This window comes from Dendrobates tinctorius, unplaced genomic scaffold (genome assembly GCF_039654945.1).
Source record: "Dendrobates tinctorius isolate UK_male_01 unplaced genomic scaffold, ASM3965494v1 ptg000035l, whole genome shotgun sequence".
In the NCBI taxonomy this organism is placed as follows: domain Eukaryota; kingdom Metazoa; phylum Chordata; class Amphibia; order Anura; family Dendrobatidae; genus Dendrobates; species Dendrobates tinctorius.
The window spans coordinates 40470051-40494313 of NW_027361703.1; the positions used below are offsets into that span (position 1 = coordinate 40470051).

The following is a 24263-nucleotide window of genomic DNA, read 5'->3' on the forward strand; positions in this document are numbered from 1 at the left end:
TGTGACAGGCCCTTAAGTGAATAATTTACTGTAGTAAAATGGTAACATCAGGCTTTTAATCATTATTATGATACAATAATCAAGCCATTTAGATAGGACATAAAATATATTTATTGGAATACAACTTTAAAAACAAAAAACTTTTGCATATTTACAATTTATTATACACTATACAGTAAGTGGAAAAAAACAGTTATCAACAAAAACGTACTGAACAACATTTGTGCAGTCTATGAATTTGTTCTGAGAAATAGTATCACCCCTATCAGATCCTCCTTCATAGAGGACCTCAAATCTGACCAAATTATTTTAAGCCTAGAGAACAACCTCTCTACTGGTGGCAAAGCAGTAACCACATAGGCAATATCTCTAACAATTTCAGGGTGTAAAGGAACTGCCTTGTGCACAGTCAGTTTTGATGAACGATTGAACACTTCTACTTCTTTGAGAGCAAGAAAAAAATGTTGCTGAAATATAGTCAATCTTTTCTATGGGAGTGGAAACTATTTTTCCTGCAGTTTGATTTTGTCCAAATACTTTTCGAAATCAAACTCCTTATCTGATGAGGATGAAGAAACGGCAGCAGCACTGGCAGGACCCGAGTCCTCTTGCTCTTGGCCATCCTGTAGCCCACTCATCCTAGCTGCTACCTCAATCAGAGCTTATTTTCCTTTAGTAAGCTGTTGATCATCCAGCAATGTACAATGACTGGGGTCCACATAAACAGCTGCCAGAAGAATTTTATTATCTAATATCAGTGTCACTCTCCGTTTCATTGAAGCAGCAATGCCATCTGCAATTAAACCTCCTCTTTGGGACAGGCAAAACAAATAGTTCTTCCACTCCTTTATAAAAACACCAGGCATTAAATCCTCAGTTTGTAACTTTTTAAGGGCCTGTCACACTAAGCGATATCGCTAGCAATATCACTGTAACGTTACTGGTTTTTGTGACGTAGCAGCGATATTGCTAGCGATATCGCTATGTCTGATACTTACCCCCGACCGGCTCCCCGCCGGTTATCACTGATTGCGCGAGAACGTCCTGGGTCGTTTCTCGTCGTCAGCTTCATGCTGGGCTTCCTGTGGCGCCGAGAAGCGACGCGTGGACGAGCGCGGGTGGACGTCAGGATCGCCTCGTCTGACAGTTAAGTAGCGACCCCCGACCCCTGCTATGTCGCTGGTGAGATCTGCCTGTGTGGCAGCTCACTAGCGACCACTTAGCGATGCACCAGCGATTATGACCGCGTCATATCGCTGGTCGGGATCGCTGGTGCATCGCTAAGTGTGACAGTACCTTTAGTCACTGTAAATGGGTGATGAAGCAATTCCTTCAATTCAGCCACCTGTGGTCATTGACCTTTATGTATTGTTACCTGAGGGTTGGCCATATCTACAAGGAAGGGTTTCAGCTCAAGCAATCGCTCAATCATTAAATAGGTGCTGCCCCACCGAATGGCATGATCCACAATTGCCCCTTTTCCAGCACGTCTCTTCAAAATGGAATCAATTTTAGGGGTTCTGGCAGAAATTGCAAATTTCATCACTTTGCTATCAGAGATACAGCATGTCCCTCTTTCAGACTATCTCTTATTGCCAGCTGCATCGTGTGCACAACACAGCGAATGTGATGAATAGGAAAGAGGTGTGAAGCAGCTTCAACAAGATCATCTAATTGTAAAGAATCATTTTTCTGTTCTTCTGTAGTAATAACTGTTTGTTCCTCCATAATGGGAACATAACTGTGGCCTTGCATCTTCAACATACTGAATGTGACATGTTCTTCTAGCTGCTGTTCACCTTCATTATTCTCATTCATCAGTTTAATTGTACTTATATTTGAAGCATTATCAGTTACAATAGCAAGAACCTGTTCTTTTTTTAGTTCATAATCTTGCAGAACTTTTTCCACTGAGGTCTGGAGAAACTGGCTGGTGTGATGAGCTTTAGTATCTTTTACTGCCAGGGTATTAGTAACAATTTTTTTGTTGTCACAAACATATCGAACGTTGATAGCAAAATAGTTCACTCTGTGATGTGTGCAGGCATCCATTTTAAGAAACACAAAGCATCTCTTGAGAGTCTTTTTAAGATCTTCCTTTTGGTTAAGGGCGTCTTCAATCACTAATTTTCTAATACTTTCTCTTTCCAGAGAAACACTAAGGTTGCGGGCCATTTCTCCATGAAGAGCTGTAAAAGCTGGTCATGCAAATAATGATAATGGTACACCGTCCTTCACAAGCAGCTGTATGAGCTGTCTTTTAAACACATATGTTGTCATTGTTACAGTAACTTTGTCACTTACAAAATATCTTGTAACTGATGTTGGAGACGCTCTTTCCTCCTCCTTAGTCTGGCGGGAAGTGCTGGGCTCTGTTTTTTTGGTGCTGCAGTGATCTTTTTCAATCACAGCTTTGTGAACTCCTGGGTGGCAGCGTTGTAAATGTCTTTTTAGATTGGAAGCTCTTGAAGGAGCATTTTTTATCACTGCCTGAGTAAGCACTGATTTTGGCATCACAGCATTTGTTTTCATCTGGGTCATATATACACTGACACACAAAATGTTTTTTATCTTGAGTCACTGTGAATGCTCAAATACAGTTGACTTCATAAGAGTCTTCTTAGACATTTTGTAATTATGTAAATTCGCTCTCAAAATAATTTTGTCCTGTAAAATAATAAGGTTTATTGTAATTCTTGCAAGAATAGGGAATCATGCACTGTATAATTTAGGATAGAAATAAAACAATCTTTGCATAAATCAATAGGACAGATGATAAGTATAAAGTTTGTAAAATATGTTGTTAGATAGCTTTACTCTGAACTTTCAATGTCAGGCTTGTCTCAGGGTACAGCTTACTAAATGCTTCACATATTTCTTCACAGTCTATAAAGAGAGGAGGAGGGAGGGAGCATGTTTGTGCTGAATAATATTCCATAACACACACACAAATATATACAGTATGTCCTCTTTGATCCTGTTACTGTATTCCGAATTTGAGATGTTGGAAAACAGTTTTCCCCTTATTTTCTATGTATAGTGTATATATGTCATCAGAGCAGCTAATTTCTCCAAACAGGAGCTAAGAGGAAAAAAAACTAAAACATCAAGCATACAGAGACAAGATATAATGGACTATTGATTTATGCACAGTTAATTGATAGTTTAGATATGCTTTAAGAAATACATACCTTAATCCTGCTTCCCTATTCACTCCAGAAGTTCTGAGATGAATACAGGCATTCATTCCCTGTGTTTGTCATTTTTTCCCCTTATCTGTAGAGGAGGAGCTTCACTACTTATCATGAACATAAACTGCAGCACAGATTCATTTCAGCTAAAAGTCTAGACCTTAGATAATAGGACAAACATTTATAGGATATTTCATAACTTTCCCAAATTCTTATGAAAAAAATATTTTCCACAAACTACACTGAACTACTGTACCCAATTTATTATATATTTTAGGAGTAGGAGTCGGTCTATTTTATACAGACTCCACCAAAATGGGCTCTGACTCTGACTCCACAACCCTGGTTATCAGATGAAAATAAATTTTGCATTTCATTTGGAAATCAAGGTCCCAGAGTCTGGAGAAAGAGTGGAGAGGCACACAATCCAAGCTGATTGATATCTAGTGTGAAGTTTCCACAATCAGTGATAGTTTGGGGAGCCATGTCATCTGCTGGTGTAGGTCCACTGTGTTTTATCATGTTATCATGAACAAAGTAAGCTCAGCTGTCTACCAGGAAACGTTAGAGCACTTCATGCTTCCCTCTGATGACAAGCTTTTTGGAGATGGGAATTTCATTCTCCAGCAGGATTTGGTACCTGTCAACACTACAAAAATTACCAATACCTGGTTTAAAAACCATCAATATCACTGTGCTTGGCTTGACTGGCCAGCAAACTCGCCTGACCTTAACCCCATAAAGAATCTATGGGGTATTGTCAAGAGGAAGATGAGACACCAGACCCAACAATGCAAACGAGCTGAAGGAAGCTTATCAAAGCTACCAGGGCTTCCATAACACCTCAGCAGTGCCACAGGCTGATCGCCTCCATGCCACGCCAATGCAGTAATTGATGCAAAAGGAGCCCTGCCCAAGTATTGACTGCATTTACTGAACATACATTTCAGTAGGCCAACATTTTGGATTTTAAAATTATTTTTCAAGCTGGTGTTACAAAATATTCTAATTTACTGAGATAATGAGTTTTGGGTTTTCATTGGCTGTAAGCCATAATCATCAACATTAACAGAAATAAACACTTGAAACAGATCACTCTGTTTGTAACGACTCTATATGATTTTCACTTTTTGAATTGAAGAACTGAAATAAATTAACTTTTTGATGATATTCTAATTTTGTGAGAAGCACCTGTATCTTCTGGTGTGTGCCTTAGCATCACAGATCTGTTTGATTTAAAGAAATGGTAGTGTTTGTTTCAATGTTTAAACAATTTACTGTATATAATGTCAATAATAATCTCATACTATTTTACTGACATAAAAAATGACTACAATATTTTTTTATTGATAATGAAACACTGTAGCTACATAATATAAGAATTAGGTAAAAATGGAAACATACCTGATCTGAAACATTCAATAATTTGTAAAATGCCAGATTTTGAAGTCTGAACAGGCTGTTGTAATAAAGATGGATCTCCAGGCTCAACAACTTTTTCTGTAATACAGAAGTGAGCCACAAAACAGTCAGTGAAATACATTCTTTAATTCTTGATTTTCAGATATTTGCTGATGAGTTCCATGCCATTTTTAGCAAAAGAAAATATTTTTAGACGTCACATGATTGCCTATTGTTAGATGGTTTATATTAAGAACAGGTCTTCTGGACCAAATAAATCCAAATATTGTGTTGTTTCACAGTTGCTATCAATACATGAAGAGGACTGAGTCGACTACATTTATGAGCTTGACGCTCCTGCCCCCTCTCTAACGTTGGTTGCAGATGTAACAGTCAATCGTTGGCAATGAGTTGAGAGGGCTCTTAAATACAGTGGATGAGCAACAGAGTCAGCAGGATTCTCTCTTAGGCCTGTTTCACACATCTGTTTGTCACCATCAGTCAAAATCCGCAGTGTTGGAAAAAAAAAACGGATCCGCCATTTTTCTTGGCGGATCCGTTTTTTTCCCCATTGACTTGCATTATTGGCGGATTTTGACTGATGGTGATCCGTTGCATCTGTTTGTCAGTGGATCCGCCAAGATTTTGGCGTCTGCTGACATGTCCGGACGGACCCTGCAACGCTTTTTCGCTGCCCGGATCCGCCATTTGGTATTTGTAAACATATTTAACCCCCAATTCTGTCTGGCTGCTGGATCTCACTCCGTCCCCCTGTCCCCCGACCTTTCAGTGACATCAGCGGTTCTCCCGCGAAATCCCGCTGTGCCCGCGACTTCACCGGTGCTCCAGCGAGATCCCGCCGTGCCCGCGACATCAGCGGTGCTCCCGCGATATCCCGCCGTGCCCGCGACATCAGCGATGCTCCCGCGAGATCCCGCCGTGCCCGCGACATCAGCGGTGCTCCCGCGAGATCCCGCCGTGGCCGCGACATCAGCGGTGCTCCCGCGAGATCCCGCCGTGGCGGCGACATCAGCGGTGCTCCCGCAACATCCGGATGACAGCTCCCACGTAATCAGCATGCCCGCTCCCGCTACATGCAGATGCCCGCTCTCGGAGTACGCTACAGCGCCGGTATGCTTTTTTTTTTTCCCAGGCACGGTTCCTTTAAATTTTAACCATCGGCGGATCCGTACATCCGTCCGCCTGCGGATCCGTTTTCCGCTATTTTGGCGGATTTTGACTGACAAGAAAGACAAGTGTGTTTACCACCCCTTAGTCCAAAACGTTAAGTCTGCTTTTCCCTCAAGAAAGTGATAATAGGAACCTGTCATGTTCCAATAATTATTAACCTGCAGTTAGGGGGGTAACCATCAAGCTAATAGCATTTTAAAGCTGCCCATCGAAAGCCCGACTACCCAATGGAAATTAAGCTTATTCCTCCTGGCAGCATCTGGTTTTCAGTCAGAGGCGCAGCATCAGTCACCACTGTCAGTCACAGTAAGCAGTGGCTGTAATAACACCCTGGCACTGACTGATAGCCGACTCTGCACTGATGTGTAGACTTTAAGTTAATTCTGGGGCATGGTTACAGCAGCCACTCACTAAGAACCGGCCAGGCTAAGTGTAGCAGTCAGGCAGCTTTTGATCGATAACCCAATATCTGAAGGTTTATAGAATTTTGGGACCTGACCTGACAGGTTACCTTTAAGTTATTCTCTGTCATTCCATCAACGCACACAGAAAGTAAATTCAATAGACGAAAACGGATATACATGGCAAAAAATGAATATTTTTACAAAATTTAAAAAAAAATACATAAGAGTTGCAGACTAGTAATACGATCAATGAAATCTGAAGTATAAAGTAAAAAAAATTTTTAAAAAAACTACGCGAGTTTTTTAAATGCATTTTTGTAGCCAATTTCCCCCCATTCATTAGTATGGGTGAAATTTGCAGCAAAACATTTTGAAAGAATTGACATGCTGCAGATTTAAATCTGCTCCAAGCCTGCCAGGAAAAAAAATAAGCAATGTGAGCATGAGGCTTCAAGATTCTCATTCACTTTGCTGGCATCAAGAAACCCTTCAGGTTATGTAACAGACAACACAGAAAAAAATACAACAAATACATAAAGTGTGCATACAGCCTTAAGCTCCAAAAAAATCATGATTCAGACAAAACCTGGACAGAAGATTCACTAAAATGAGGGAGGTGGAGTATCACTTTGGACTCCATATGGCCTCTGTTCCGGTGGTGCCCCATTTTTTTAGGCATGCACAAAAGCATGGTTGCTCACAGTTTTGTGTATCTCTTAAATGCCAGACACCGCTGAACAGAGGTCAGATGGAACTTAGAGCAACGGTGTCTGCCTCATTACAGTAAATGAAAGAAAGACAAGAAGCAAGCGCCTAAAGGGTGATGTATGGTATGTTTGGGGTGAGATACTGCTCAACTGATGGTGTTGTGATGGTCACAACTGCAATAAAAGCTTTTGTTAGAGTCGGTCACTGTAGTCTGCCAGCAGGTAGAAGGATCCCTTCCGATTGTAGCTTGTATTTGAAAAGTGGCTAGGTTCGAGCCAGACACGTGTAATAAAACTACCTGCATCAAACTTGAGTGTGGAACCTCTCATCTTCTGCAGCAGTGAGGTTATCTTCAAACGCCTATCCTGTATTCCATTATCATTAAAGTAAAAGGATCCATCTGAATCAAGTACCGATATTTCAGAGATGTCAGAAACCTTGATGTGATCCTAGCCTTAAAAGTGATCAAAAAGTAACCCATGTACCCCAAAATGGTATTAGTAAAAACCAAAAAAAAAGTCCCCACTAAAGTCTGCAATCTGTCAACTGAAAAATATGGAGTTTCCACTTTACTAATGGTACAAAAGCTCTGTAAATGCAATAAAAGAAACCGAGCCCTCCCCATTCTCACATTGTGCTTAAACCACAGATAGCATATTTATGTTTGGCATAAGAATGAGTTTTTTTCTTTTTATATATATAGACTAAGTGTGAGTGGTCTGAGGATGTATTTTGGGTGAAAAAAACATGGAAGATGTTACTATATGGAAATGCAGGTTGGAGAGTTGGACAGGGAAATGGGTGCTGCTACTTGTATGGTGCTTCGTATGAGAGAGTGATGAAGATTATGAGGGGCTGTGCGGAGAAGGAAATGATGAGGAGGGGCTGTGCGGAGAAGGAGGTGATGATGATGGGCCTGTGCAGAGAAGGGGGTGATGAGGGGATGTGCAGAGAAGGGGATGATGATTAGGAGCTGTGCGGAGAAGGGGGTGATGATGATGAGGGGCTCTGTGGTGAAGGGGCTGATAATGATGATGAGGTGCTCTGCGAAGAAGGGGGTGATGATGAGGGCTGTTCGGAGAAGAAGGTAATGATGATGTGGCGCTGTGAAGAGAAGACAGTGATGATGATGTGCGGCTGTGCGGTGAAGGGGGTGATGAGGATGATGTGGGGTTGTGAGGAGAAAGAGGCGATTATTATGATCATGATGAGGGGCTGTGCGGAGAAGGGTATCTAATGTCATCATGTGTGGTAAGCTCCCGAGATGTGTATCTAATGCCTTAATGCATGATACACCCCAGTGAGTGCATCTAATGCCCATCTTGTGTGGGTATAGGAAGGGGTAAGGCCTCCTCCAGTCTAATGCAGACCCAATAATAGTAAGCAGCATTATGCTGTGGCTGCTGGAGATGATGGATGTGTGGAGATCATGTGACAGCTGAAGAGCTGCACAATGGAGCAGTCTGGAGTTGGGAATGAGGTTTTTTTTTTTCTTTATAAATATATAGACTGGACTTCCGAGAGGCGGAGCCAAGGAATGGCCGCTTTTTAGCAGAGCTCCCCACTGGCCTACTCTCATCTGTGGCCATCTCCCTGTTTGAGTGGAGAAACAGCGTTATTCAGCGGGGAGAGCACCTGGACAAACAAACACACAGTGAGTTCCTGAAGATCTGGACGATATCTCAACTAGGGACAGAGGAGGTGAGTGCAGTGGCAACAAGGGGAGGGCTAATCACAACAGACGCCATCTCCCTGGCAATCTCAATTCTCAGCAGCGTCTCTGCCTTACACTCTGGCTGTAAGCTGCACTGCTCTAAGTTGCTGATCATTCCTTCAGAGGTGACAAGCAATAAAGCACTCAAGGTTTATCTGATAGGGGATTATCCCTAGGCCCCCTCTACAGAGCTCAAATAAATCAGCCTGGCAAGTCACAAGGGAAGCATCTCAGAGACCAGACACAACACAGGACTTAGGGTACTGTCACACTTAGGCTACCGTTACACCTAGTGATGCACCAGCGATCCCGACCAGCGATATGACGCGGTCAGGATCGCTGGTGCATCGCTAGGTGGTCGCTAGTGAGCTGCCACACAGGCAGATCTCACCAGCGACATCGCTGGGGACGGGGATCGCTACTTACCTGTCAGACGCGGCGATCCTGCGTCCTCCCACCCGGCTCCACGCGTCGCTCGTTGGCGCCACAGGAAGTGCCGCAGGAAGTGACCGACGAGGAATGGTCCAGGAGCTTTCTCGCGCGATCAGCGATAACCAGCGGGGGAGCCGGTCAGAGGTAAGTATCACAAAATCGGTGACTTTACAGCGATATTGCTAGCGATATCGCAGTGTGTAACGGGGGCTTTAGCGATGCACCAGCGATCCCGACCAGCGATATGACGCGGTCAGGATTGCTGGTGCATCGCTAAGTGGTCGTTAGTGAGCTGCCACACAGGCAGATCTCACCAGCGACATCGTAGCGGTTGGGGGTCACTACTTACCTGTCAGACGAGACGATCCTGACGTCCGCCCGCCCAGCTCGACGCTCATCGATCGTCTCTCCACAGGAAGCGCCGCAGGAAGCGGACGACGAGAAACAGTCCTGGACGTTCTCGCGCGATCAGCGATAACCAGCGGGGGAGCGGGTCGTAGGTAAGTATCACACACAGCGATATCACTAGCAATATCGCTATAACGTCACAAGTTATAGCGATATTGCTAGCGATATCGCTAAGTGTGACAGTACCTTTAGGGCCCCGTCACACAAAGCGATCTCGCTAGCGAGATCGCTGCTGAGTCACAAGTTTTGTGACACAACAGCGATCTCACCAGCGAGATCGCTGTGTGTGACAGCGATCAGCCCCCCTGCCGGTATCGCTGATCGCTCTTGGAAAGCCCTGGACATTTCTTTGATCGCTGGTCTCCCGCTGGCCAGCACGCATCGCTGCCTGTGACAGGCGGGAGACCAGCGATCAGCTGGTAACTAACGTACACATCGGGTATCTAAGGGACGTGTGTCACTTAGAATCCCGATGTGTACCTTAGTTACCAGCGCGCTGATGCTGGGGAGCTGGTAACTAAGGTACACATCGGGTTTCTAAGTGACGCACGTCCCTTAGAAACCCGATGTGTACCTTAGTTACCAGCTCCCTGCATCAGCGCGCTGGTAACTAAAGTACACAGCAACGCCGCGCGCTCGGCGTCGCTGGTGAAGCTGTTTGACAGCTCACCAGCGATCATGTAGCGACTCACCAGCGATCCTGACACGTTGGTATAGTTGTCGGGATCGCTGGTGAGTCGCTATGTGTGACGGGGCCCTTAGAGGACAGTTGATATTGTTCTCATTAACCCCTTGGCAGCGGTTTAACCTGGTGAAGTAATTTGTTTACAACTCAGAGGTTTATATTAGTCCTCTCTGACTTTCAAGATTATTAAACCTCTATAAATAAAAGGTCAACAGCAAGAGATTAATATTCTACACGCTCCATGTAGGAGTTACATGCTACATAGTAGATTTTAATGTAACATTCCTTAACTGAGACATCACCGCCTTCTATCTTATCAACATGGTCACTGGGTATGGATATATTTTTGGGAAAACAAACTAAAGGAGGCCGTGCCTCTTCTCGAAACCAACAAGGCTCATCCTCGCCTAAATCTACCTTTGATACCAGTAGCGAGACTTCTCATTCAATAGCGGACGCCATCATGGAACGCCTTATGCCTGAAATGGATTCCAGATTCGCCACTCTTCAAACCTCAATAGACTCTATAATATCATAAGTTAATAGCCAGGGCACTCGCTTGGATGAAGCCGAACAACGGATCTCTGATCTGGAGGACGTTACCAGGGAAATGGCAGAACGTCTAGAGGGAAAAGAGAAAATCATCACAGAGCTTCAATCCAAAGTGGACGATCTAGAAAACCGATCTAGACGCAATGCCGAAAGCCTTGAACATTCACCTAATATCGGATTTAATGGCGGTGGAGAGAGCACATAGAGTAGGCCCGCAGAGGGGAAAAGACAACGACAGACCCAGACCGGTGATATTCAAGGTCCTTGACTTTCAAGACAAAATTCACCTACTCACTGCTTACTGGAAGAGTGCGCACCTATCCAACGAAGGGCACAAAGTTCTGATGTTTCAGGACTACTCGGCCATGGTGATGACCAGACGCAGGGCCTTCAACCTGGTGTGTAAGTTGCTGATTGACAAAAACATCAGGTTCGGCCTATAATATCCTGCAATACTGTGCTTTAACCTATCTGGGAAAAGCTGGGCTCTTGATGACCCGGTGAAGGGCCTGGAGGTTGTCCGGGAAACTTCCCAGCCACCGTGAGCGAGATCCAGAATGGCTTACTCAGTGACAATACCATGAATCACATAAGGTGATGTCATCTAACATCTGTTTGTTATGTTGCTGTTTTTTGCTGTATTTTTACTTATGCATCTAATGTTGGGATGCGGACTTAAGGGAATTATTGAATTTGGCATACAATTACAAATTTTGTGGGAGGGGGAGGTTTTTTGGGGAGGGGGTCTCTGCATTCGATTTCAGGTAATCAACAATCCAGGGATTCTACTGCCTACTCGCTGGGATGGGCAGGGATTCCACTATTTTGTAATGATTATATCTAATCATATTTCCCACACTGGAGTGGGTTAAAGGTAGATATCAATAGGCAAAAAATGTCCGCTGTGACATCTCTCCTTTGGTGTTCCTGGAATATCAATGGCCTAAATTCCCCGGTCAAAACGAAAAAAATCTTAAATTATTTGCATCGAGAAAATTTTCATATTGTACTTTTGCAGGAGACACACTGGGTAAAGGGCAATCATCCGGTGTTTTCCAGCAAAAAATGTATGTTATGTGCAGAAGCTTTTACCTAAAAAATTGAGGGGTGTCGCTATAATGATAAACAGGAATGTTAGCCATGAGATAGTGGATGTGCTAGAAGATTCTACAGGGAGGTTTGTCTGCGTCAAGCTGGTGTGAGAATCATGTGGGAATAGTGGATGAGGGCAGGTATATCTCGCCCAGATTCCTTTCCTATGTGGCCTAGTCTGGTCAGTATCGCACCTGCTTACTAATGGATAATGGGAGGTGGATATAAAATGATGCAAGGTGGTTGTGTGAGTGTCTCAGCCTGGGAACACAGAGAGCCTGTCTGTGTGAGAGACACACACGTGAATGGAAGCAGTGCCCACTGCAACTGTGGTTTGGCTGGACGGGAGAAGCCCGCCAGTTGGTAGTTAGGTTGTCCATTGTTTAGTTAGTGCCGGACAGGCAAGGATTTGTTTTACGTTTTATTTCCTTTTGCATTGCTTTCACCGTTAATAAACCTGACCCAGGGTCAGTTACACCCGAATCCCAGCTCTGCGCTTGAGTTTCATGCTGAATGCACGTGACCTTTGACCCCAGCAAAGGCGATCCCGGAGTGTTTTATCACATTGGTCATAGAGGGGACGACCTACAGTGTAATTAATATTTATGCGCCAAATTCGTCAGATACGCTCTTTTGGGCTAATGTGCTAAAACAAATCGTGGGTTGGGACACCTCCCATAGGATTGTGGGTGGCGATTTTAATGAGGTGCACGACACTGAGATGGACAGATCTGGCTCTCAATCTCCTCATATATCTACGCAAGGGAGACTAATACAATCTTTTTTAGATCATTTGGGACTGTTGGATGTTTGGAGAGCGCAACATCCTGTTGAGAGAGATTATTCCCACTATTCACATGTTCACAATTCCCATGCTAGAATTGATTACTGGTTGCTGAGCCCCTCACTCATGTCAAGAATCACACATACCAAAATTCTGGCCGTACATATCTCAGATCATGCACCGATAACGTTCAGCCTAAAACTTACTAACCCTATCTACTTTCATAGGAAATGGAGGTTTCCTTCATACTTATATCACTCAGATGATTACAAAAAATGTATACAATTCTCATGGGATACGTACAAATCTTATAATCAAATACACTGTGAAACACCAATTCTTTTCTGGGATGCCGCTAAAGCAATGTTGAGAGGACAAATAATTGCATATGTACTGTAAGTCATAAAAAAAAAACAACTGCAGGAACAGACCCTGGCAGCACAAAGGGCTTTAACTTCAGCATATAAAAATTTTAAATTTAATAATTCACCCCTCACGAAAAAACAATATATCGAGGCAACAGAATTAGCGGATGCACTAGCTTATGAATGGGCAACTTATAGTATTGATCTCCAAAAGCAAAAATTTTTTAAATGGGGCAATAAACCTGGCAAATTACTTGTGTCTCTTACCAGACCATACAGAAAAGCCACAAGGATTCACAAAATTCGGACAAAAGAAGGCAGAGTGATGACAGAGAATGGGGAGATTGTAGAGGAATTTAGATCATTCTTTGGCTCCCTGTATAGAGCGGAGGAGAGAGTGGGACGATATTCTAAACTTTAGGAAAACAGAAGTGGCACCTTTACTAACAGAGGAACATGGGGAAATTCTCAATGCCCCTATATCCCCTTCAGAAGTCATCCAAACTATCAGCTCCTTGAAGCTCTCTAAATCTCCTGGCCCTGATGGGTATAGTAATGAATTTTACAAAATATTGGGAGGAAGTATAGGGACCCACCTTAGTGAAGTCTTTAATCAATTGGTTCAGTCGGGGCAGCTCCCGGATCGTTTTAACGAAGCAGACATAATAGTGCTCCCCAAACCAGGCAAAGATCCTTTACTAGTGGAAGGTATAGACCAATCTCGCTTTTAACCCCTTAAGCCCCAAGGGTGGTTTGCACGTTAATGACCGGGCCATTTTTTACAATTTTGACCACTGTCCCTTTATGAGGTAATAACTCTGAAACGCTTCCATGGATCCCGGTGATTCTGACACTGTTTTCTCGTGACATATTGTACTTCATGTTAGTGGTAAAATTTCATTCAAATAACTTGCGTTTATTTGTGAAAAAAAACGGAAATTTGGCGAAAATTTTGAAAATTTCGCAATTTTCCAACTTTGAATTTTTATGCCCTTAAATCACAGAGATACGGCACACAAAAAACTTGATAAGTAACATCTCCCACATGTTTACTTTACATCAGCACAATTTTGGAACCAAATTTTTTTTTTGTTAGGAAGCTATAAGGGTTAAAATTTGACCAGCGATTTCTCATTTTTGCAACACAATTTTATTTTTACAGACCACATCACATTTGAAGCCACTTTGAGGGGTCTATATGATAGAAAATACCCAAAAGTGACACCATTCTAAAAACTGCACCCCTTAAGGTGCTCAAAACCACATTCAAAAAAAGTTTAACAACCTTTTAGGTGCGTCACAGGAATTTTTTGAATACTTAAAAAAAAAAAAAAACTGAACATTTAACTTTTTCACAAAAAAAATACTTCAGGTTCAATTTTTTTTATTTTACCAAGGGAAACAGGAGAAATTGGACTGCAAAATTTATTGTGCAATTTGTCCTGAGTACGCTGATACCTGATATGTGGGGGGAACCACTGTTTCGGCGCATGGCTGAGCTCAGAAGGGAAGGAGCGCGGTTTGACTTTTTCAATGCAAAATTGGCTGGAATTCTGATCGGACGCCATGTTACGTTTGGAGAGCCCCTGATGTACCTAAACAGTGGAACCCCCCCCACAAGTGACCCCATTTTGGAAACTAAACCCCCCAAGGAACTTATCTAGATGTGTGGTGAGAACTTTGAACCCACAAGGGCTTCACAGAAGTTTATAACGTACAGCGGTACAATTAAAAAATCATATTTTTTCCACAAAAATGATCTTTTCACTCCCAATTTTTATTTTCCCAAGGGTAACAGGACCCTAAAAGTTATTGTGCAATTTGTCCTGAGTACGCGGATACCCCACATGTGGGGGTAAACCACTATTTGGGCGCATGGCAGAGCTCGGAAGGGAAGCAGCGCCATTTGACGTTTTTGGCTGAAATTGAGATCGGACACCATGTAGCGATTGGAAAACCCCTGATGTACGAAAACAGTGGAAACCCCCCACAAATGACACCATTTTGGAAACTAGACCCCCCAAGGAACTTATCTAGATGTGTGGTGAGAACTTTGACCCCTCCAGTGCTTCACAGAAGTTTATAACGCCCAGGGAGTGAAAATAAAAAAATCGTATTTTTTCCACAAACATGATCTTTTAGTCACCAATTTTTTTTATTTTCCCAAGGGTACCAGGAGAAATTGGACCACAAAAGTTGTTGTCCAATTTGTCCTGAGTACGCTGATACCCCATATGTGGGAGAAAACTACTGTATGGGAACACGTCGGGTCTCGGAAGGGAAGTAGTGACGTTTTGGAATGCAGACTTTGATGGAATGGTCTGCGGGTGTCATGTTGCTTTTGGAGAGCCCCTGATGTACCTAAACAGTGGAAACCCCCCACAAGTGACCCCATTTTGGAAACTAGACCACGTAAGGAACTTATCTAGTTGTGTGGTGAGCACTTTGAACCCCCAAGTGCTTCACAGAAGTTTATAACGCTCGGGCGTGAAAATAAAAAGATAACTTTTTTCCACAAAAATATTTTTGCCCCCAATTTTTTATTTTCCTAAGGGTAACAGGAGAAATTGGACCCCAAAAGTTGTTTTGCAGTTTGTCCTGAGTAGGCTGATACCCCATATGTGGGGTTAAAACACTGTTTGGGCGCATGACAGAGCTTGGAAGGGAAGGAGCACCATTTGACTTTTTCAACTCAGAATTCGCTGGAATTGAGATCAGACGCCATGTTGCATTTGGAGAGCACCTGATGTGCCCAAACAGTGGAAACCCCCCAATTTTAACTCCAACCCTAACCCCAACACACCCCTAACCCTAATCTCAGCCCAAACCCTGGCCCTAACCCTAATGGGAAAATGGAAATAAATACATTTTCTTTTAATTTTATTATTTTTCCCTAACTAAGGGGGTGATAACGGGGGGTTTGATTTACTATTTATGGCGGTTTTTATGTTTGGCAGCTGTCGCACGCTAAAAGACGCTTTTTATTGTAAAAATAGTTTTTGCATCACCACATACTGAGAGCTATAATTTTTCAGTATTTTGACCCACCGAGTCATGTGAGGTCTTATTTTTTGCGGGACGAGTTTTTATGGGTACCATTCTCGGGCACGTGACATTTTTTGATCGCTTTTTATTCCGATTTTTGGGACGCAGAATGAACAAAAACCAGCGTTTCATGTATTTCTTTTGGGGGGGTGCGTTTACACCGTTCCGCGTGCGATAAAATTGATAAAGCGGTTTTATTCTTCGGGTCAGTACGGTTACAGCAATACCTCATTTAGGTCTTTTTTTATGTTTTGTCGGTTTTATGCAATGAAAACTATTTTATATAAAAAAATTATTTTTGCATCGCTTTATTCTGCGAGCTATAACTTTTATTTTTTCGCTGATGATGCTGTATGGCGGCTCGTTTTTTGCGGGACAAGATGACGTTTTCAGCGGTACCACGGATATTTATATGCGTCTTTTTGATCGCGTGTTATTGCACTTTTTGTTCGGCGGTATGATAAATCATTATTTTTTGCTTCGTTTTTTATTTTTTAAGGGGTTCGCTAAAGAGGTTAATTAATGGGACAGTTTTATAGGGCAGGTCGCTATGGATGCGGCGATACCAAATATGTGTACTTTTATTGTTTTGTTTTTTTTTATTTCCAAAAAATGAATTTACTGGGGGAATTTTTTTTTTTTCTAATTTATTTGGCGATTTTTTTTTTATTTTTTTTTTAAACTTTATTACATTGTTCCAGGTGGGACATCACTGTCCTGTAACAGATCGCTGATCTGTCACATCACAGATCACTGTGACAGATCAGCGATCTGTCACAGGCAGTGCAGCAGGCTTGCTCGTGCCTGCGCTTTGCAGGCACTGAGGAAAGCTGGCTCCCTGCAGGCCCCCGTCGGCATCTTGGATTCGGGGGCCTACAGGGAAGGAACCCCCCGCAGCAGTGCTGCACATTGCGCTGCCGTGGGGGGCTCAGGGAAGCACGGAGGGAGCCCCCTCCCTGCCGATGCTTCCCTTTAACCCTCGGTACACCGCGATCGTGTTTGATCGCGGTGTACAAGGAGTTAACGTGTCGGGGGCGGTCCGTGACCGCCCCTGACACATTGTGCCGGGTGTCAGCTGTGATAATCAGCTGACACCTGGCCGCGATCAGCGGCGCTCACCATGTGGGCGCCGCTGATCGCTATGACGTACTATCCCGTCCCTGGGAATTAAGTCCCAGGGAACATGGACGGGATAGTACGTCTCATGGCAGAAAGGGGTTAAACTCCGACTTTAAAATTTTTACTAAAATACTAGCAAACAGAGTGAAAAAAAATAATCCCCAACCTGATATTGCCTCAACAAATTGGGTTTACCCACGGTAAATCCATAACATACAACATTTGGACGGCTTTGGGAGCCATCTCTTACGGAAAATCTCATGGCTGTTTAGAGTCTATTGTGGTCAGCCTGGATGCGGACAAGGCCTTTGACAGGGTTGCATGGGATTATCTCCTCAATATCCTGGAGTTTAGAAACTTTGTTCCGTGGTTCTGTGAGGTGATAAAGTTGCTATATAGGGGCCCGGTGTCCAGGCTGGCCATAAATGGTATACTCTGTTCACATTTGAAATCCAGAGAGGAATGTGTCAGGGCTGCCCCTTGTCGCCCTTACTTTTTAACCTCACTTTAGATCCTTTGCTTAGAACTTTCCAGAATTCTTCATTATACAGGGGCATAGAGGTGGTTCCACCGCACTTAAAATTGCGGCATTTGCCGACAACATACTCCTATTCATATCCAATCCCAGTGTGGCAATACCAGTTATTATGGAGGCCCTAAATAATTTTAGCAAATGCTCAGGCTTTAAAATAAATTACAGTAGAGGGGCGTGGCCTGGCTGAGCTTGAGACAAGACGTGTCTACCAGGTGCTCCTGCTGAAGCTATAGCATTATAAAGAGGGAAGTGACCCCTTGGCTATAAATTGAACACCAATAGTGTCCGGAACCCATCCTGCTCCTCCAGAAGCTTAAAATTGTACAAGAGGGAAAAGCGGCTGCTTGGATTTGAGAGTTGGCCAAGTCCCAGGTGCCAGTAAAAAGAGGACAGACGCCATCTTCATACAGTGAGCTGCTGTGGAGGAAAGACATCCAGCGTCACAGAGGTACCGTTTGAGGAGACTGTTGGACACTTTCCCTCCCCTCCCCATCCCTGTTGAGTGGCCGCACTTCTCCCTCTCTGGTTCCTGGGCCTCTCAGGCAACTAGTGACTCTGCAGCCTGACTCTGTCACCTCACACCCCTCCTCCGCCTCCTCACATGTGCTGACAGCCGCTGGCCGGCAGCAATCATTACATACCTCTGCTGGGGAGCGTGGTGAATTCCTCTCCTACTCCTGACTTCCCTGGCTGCAGGCCTGCCTGTCACTGGGATCTGAAGCTACCCGAGCGAGACCCGGGGACGTTGGTGACATTCTGGACTCTTTTTCCTGCCCCTGGCCGGCGCCATATTGCAGGGAGAGGCAACGCTGGGGGCTGAAGCTGGGAGGACAGCACAAACCGGCTCTGTGAGATAAAATTGCACCCAGAGTTGTGGCTGAGGAGGGGGGTGGGGGGGGGGGGGGAGACGGGAGGGAGGGGAAGGAGGGAGAGAAAATATACAATAAAAATATAATCCACTGAAGACATCAAAAAACAGGGTCTGGGTTTGAAGGAGGGGAGAGGAGGAGAAGTAGGAAAGAGAGGAGGGGAGAGAAACAGGAGAGGCCATAAAGGCGAAGGAGACTGGGGAAGAAAGGGGACATTATATGTCCTGAAGAGTTAACCCTCGGGTTTTTTTTTCCCTCTGTTTTTTTCTCAGACTAGAGGTCCCAGAATAGCAGAAATAAAGATTTAGGACACGCTCTTTAGAATCAGACACATTGCTGAGATAATAGTGACACCAAGTGGTCACTTTGAAGATCTGCATCCATCTATCTTAAAATAAAGGCGGAACCTAACTACTTACGCATCCCTTAAAAATGTGACTACCGTCATGAAAATTTATACGGGGGGAATGTGAATGACGCTAAAATAGCTACCCGATATCGCTGAATTTCAACGTCTAAAGATGGTCAAGATTGGTAGATCCACATCAGTTTCTTCTGGATCTAAAGTTTCTATAACTCAAGTAGATATGAATAAATTCCTTAATAAAAAACAAACTAAATCCACCGCGACTAAATCCAAGCCTATAGTGCCCATGGATCAGCACTCTCAAGGTGACTCTGAATCAGATATAGTAAGTGATATGGAGGAAAATGGTAGCATGGGAGACCAACCTGTCTCTAGATCCTTCATAAAGAGGATACTTACTAAATCTCTTGAACCGTTGGTCAAAGACTTATCCGTCATTAAGCAAGAAATCTCACGAATAGGCCACAGGGTGGATACGCTCGAGGCATCCAATTCTACCATAATCCAGCAAACCAATGAGGCTATAGCTTGCTCACAGAGCCAAGGAGCACAAATCAACCAAATATATTCTATCCTTGAGGATCATGAGAATAGAGAAAGAAGGAATAACTTGCGGATAAAGGGCATCCCTGAATCAGTAGCAGCTGAAGCGCTGTCCGCAACCTTGATTGAAATATTTTCTAAACTTCTGTCTCAAGACGACCCCTCACAATTTGAGATAGTCAGGGCACATAGGTCGTTAAAACCAAGACCCAAAATGGGAGACTCTCCCCGGGATGTCATTTGCCGTTTTTTGGATTATCGTACTAAGGATTTAATAAGACGTTCAAGGGAAGCAGAATATATAACATTTGAGGATTCCCCAATCTTGATCTTTCAGGACCTAGCAGCATCGACATTAAATAAGAGACGTCTTCTAAAACCCTTTACTGAGCCTTTACGCCATAACCAATACCGCTGGTTGTACCCATTTGGCATTGCAATTATTTCCAAGGACAAACGCATCCAGGCCAGGAACTCGGCGGAAATCCAAGAGGCGTGGAAAGAGCTGGGGATAGTTCTGGAAAAGTATCCGGATATAGAGGTATACCATCCAGTTCCTTCACTGCACCCTCTGTCCCGGCCCGAGCCTTGGAATCTGGTCCAATCAGCAAAGTCCACTCGAAACCGGCGTAAAGCAGCAAAGCCAAAATCTATTTATCCGGATGAAGAAAACTGACGAGCTGATGGCCTAAGACAAGGACATGTCCATGACATGGGAACTGTTATTTGCACTGGCATTGACCAGTGCACTACCCCAGTTAAAGTAAACTTAATACCATTCTACTCCAATTTCCCCTTGCTTTTGCCCACGTCCTCTCCTGGTTGGTCCTGTGAGGTCACACTGCAGAACAAAGGTCCACACACTCACTTCAATTTATATGGAAGCTAATCAAAGTACACTAAAATTAGCAAGCTTTAACACGCATGGCTTAAATTCACCTATCCCAAGAGCACAGACACAGACACAGAATTGGTTGAAAAAAGAAAATTTTAATATTCTTCTTATACAAGAAACGCACTTTCACATTGAGAAACTTCCCTCTTTTGATAATTCATATTACAACCAGTGGTACCACGCCACTTCCCCCCAGAAGAGTTATAGAGGGGTGTCAATTGCATTTGACAAAAATATTTCTTTTTTCCTATCTGACTCACTGGTTGACCCAGAGGGGAGATATATTTTTTATAAAAAGGCAGGAGCCTTGGTCACTATTGGCAACTTATACGCCCCCAGCAAAAAAACAAATCAAATGGATTACATCCAAACTAAATTAATTCCGCTCCTTTTTAGAGGGCATACCACTTCTTGGAGGGGACCTTAATATACCTCTAGACCCAATCTTGGACTCGTCCACAAAAAAATGTCAGATTTCATACCAAAATATTATCAGGATAAAGAAATCCCTGCATAGTCTTTCATTAATAGATGTGTGGCGACATATGCAACCTAATGACCTTGACTACACTTTTTTCTCCCATTCCCATAATTCCTACCACAGAATCGATTATATTTTCCTACCAAGATATTTGTTGCCGAACCTATTTAAAGCAGAAATTCTTCCCTCAGTACACTCGGGACCACTCGATAGTTGCAGTATGGTTTTCAACTTCAAAACCCCATTCCGGGTATCGCTCATGGAGGCTAAATGATTCAATTCTAACCTCAGACACTAACAAACAACGAATCAGAAACATTCTAACAGACTATTTTAAGAATAATGTTTCTCCAGAGGTGAGCTTTCCAATGATATGGGGGGCTCACAAAGCAGTGGTCAGAGGGGAACTAATTTCTATAGCTTCTCACCTCAACAAACAGCGCAAAAAGGCAATACAAGATCTTTATGAAGAGATCATATAGAAAAACAACATAAAAGAACCTTACTGCGTCAGAATCTGGATGCACTGACAGCCAAGCGCTTACAACTAAAGGATCTGCTGAATAAGCAGTCCGCAAAGCAGTACATTAGTTGGAGAAATCGTATGTATGTACATGGCGATAAAGCCTCCAGACTTATGATGTCATTAATCAAAGTTAGACAAGCTAAGACTTTTATTCACTCCCTGAAAACCTCCAGTGGTAGTAAAACATCTGACATTGGCCAAATTTCACAGGAATTCTTAAAATATTATTCAAGCCTTTACAATTTGAAACCTGATGAATCTGACACGGACAGGTTACGAACACAAGCAGAAATCCAGTCCTTTTTAGCTAGCCTTAATCTCCCCAAACTTACATCAAAAGAACAAAAATCCTCACTAGGCCCTTCTCCAGAGGGGAGGTCCGATCCACTCTTTCGAACAGTCCCTCAGGGAAGGCCCCCGGCCCCGATGGATTTCCTGCTATCTATTATAAAACCATTTCTGAGGCCCTAGAACCTCACTTACTTAATCTTTGTAATGAAATACTCCAAGGTAACTCCTTCCCTCCCCAATCCCTGGGAGCTAATATTTCTCTAATCTACAAGGAAGGCAAGGACCCAGAACTTTGTAGTAACTACAGACCCATTTCCTTACTAAATGTGGATCTAAAAATCTATGCTAGTATGCTCGCGAGGCACATTGCGGAGTATTTACCTAAACTGATCTCCCCAGATCAGACCGGCTTCATTAGAGGTAGAGAGGGCAAGGAAAATGCATGGAGAGTTCTACATTTGATGCAATATTCTGATTTCCATAAGATACCCTTTGTGCTACTAGGCACAGCCGTGGAAAAAGCATTCGACAGAGAGGATTGGACCTTCTTGCAGGAAATGCTCCTTAGCTTTAATTTTCCCCCTCTGCTGGTAGCAGCAATATTGCAAATGTATTCTCACCCCACAGCAAGAATTAAACTTAATAACTCCCTTACCAACTCATTTGAGATTCATAATGGAACAAGGCAGGGATTCCCTCTCTCGCCGTTTTCATAATGGTGATGGAGCCGCTTATCAAAGCTATAAATTTGTGCAAAGACATAGAGGGGGTGTCCATATGGGGTTTAACGCATAAAACCATGGCCTTTACTGACGATTTATTAGTCACGATGACTTGTCCCCACAGAGGCATACCATGCGGATTCTGGAGAGATACGGCTCTCTGTCTAATTTGAAAATTAACCCATCTAAATCCGAAGCACTGGGCATACATATACCTGCTAGCACTATAAATGATTTTAAGTCACAATTCCCCTTCCACTGGCCGGGCAATTATATAAAGTATCTAGGTATTAAAATTAGTCCGTCCTTTAAAGACTTATTCAATTTAAATTATAAACCGCTTCTTAGCTTAGTCGCAGACCAGACTAAAAGATGGAGGGCCCCGTACTTATCTTGGATGGGCAGAAAAAACCTGATCAAGAGCATCCTCATGCCTAAATTAATCTATCTATTTCAGATGCTGCCTATAGATTTGCCCAGGTCGTTCCTAGCCCAGATCAATTGTTCTATCTTTAAGTATATTTGGACTAAACATAGGCCGAGACTTAACTCACATACACTCTCATTGCCCAGAGGGAAAGGTGGCATGGGAGCCCCTAATATCCGCACTTACTATTTGGCTGCTGTCCTATAAAGGACTGTCGAATGGGTCAGGAAGACTGGAGAGAAACCCTGGCTCAATATTGAAGAGCAGATGGCTCCGACTCAATTGCGCTCTGTTATCCTCTCTCCTGCAGTGACACCTAAAATTACCTTCCCGAATCTCCTTACTAGGGCAGCGATTAAATGCTGGAAGTCAGTGGCATTTTATTTAGCGCCGACCCCCTCGTCGCTTACTAAGGTTTCAGATGTCATGGCAGCGGGATTGGTGAAACCTACATCAACATATAAATCACCTCTATTGGATCAGTTACATAAAGAGGGGACTATTATACCCTTTCAAGATATGAAAGCACTACCCACAGTCTAATTATACCTTCTTACATTATGAATCACTAAGGAAGTCGCTACGCCAAGCCATGATAAATGGCAACATTACACGACCTTTAACCACTTTTGAAACACTGTGCTCCCAAACAAAAACCCCGAAAAAAGTGCTCTCCGCCCTCTATAATATGTTGCTTGTACAGCAAGTTTCTCAAAAAAGAGCCTTTGTGCGGAGATGGGAAAGAGAGTTAGGTCACTCTTTTTCGACTCCCAAACTAACCTAATATATAAATTTTCATACGGCCCTTCACACTGTGTGAGAGCTCAAGAAAATAGCTATAAAATATTGACTCACTGGTATACAACACCCCTCATGTTGCACAAATGGCTTCCCACCTTGTCGGACTTGTGTTGGAGATGTGAGGACAGAGGGTCATATCTACATATCTGGTGGTCCGGTCACACCATACAAAAATTTTGGAATACGGTATCCCAGGTTTTGAATGAGGTAGTACGTACCCATATAAAATTCACACTGGAACATGTTTTCCGCAATCTTCCAATTGTTCCAAATAATAAAGCCATATCTAAACTGGCCTCCTTCATACTTACAGCCGGCAAGCTCCTCCTACCTACATTTTGGCATACGTCTAATATTCCAAGCTTGAGCCAGTTATTAGCTAAAATTGACCAACTGTACCATTCTGAAGAATTGGTAGCACTTTCTACACATAGCTTTTCTGCCTTCTCGCATGTCTGGACTCCTTGGGTGTCGTACAGGAAATCAGAAAAATTCATTTCTATGATTACACCTGACCCTACATCTTGAATCGCAGGCTTGAGCAGCGTGTCTACGGACCTCCCACTAACCTCCCCCGCCCCTCGGCTCCCTACCCTCCCCCCCTATCTGTTCTATTGGTACACTCCTGTGATTTTTTTTTCCCCCCCTTTCTTTAGGCCCTGATTTGGTTCCTACTAAGTCAATTGTTTCATCAGAAGGTCTATTATTGAACATC

General features: G+C 43.4%; 1 protein-coding gene across 4 annotated transcripts in view; it reads right to left on the minus strand.

The window, feature by feature from the left end:
• Positions 1–24263, minus strand: part of ZNF800 (zinc finger protein 800) — a 113730-nt gene that overhangs the window by 49352 nt on the left and 40115 nt on the right. For all 4 annotated transcript variants that reach the window (XM_073573425.1, XM_073573423.1, XM_073573424.1 and 1 more), the window contains one exon: positions 4596–4691. In XM_073573425.1, coding sequence (XP_073429526.1) covers positions 4596–4691 — 96 coding nt within the window. The remainder of the gene's footprint in view (positions 1–4595; positions 4692–24263) is intronic.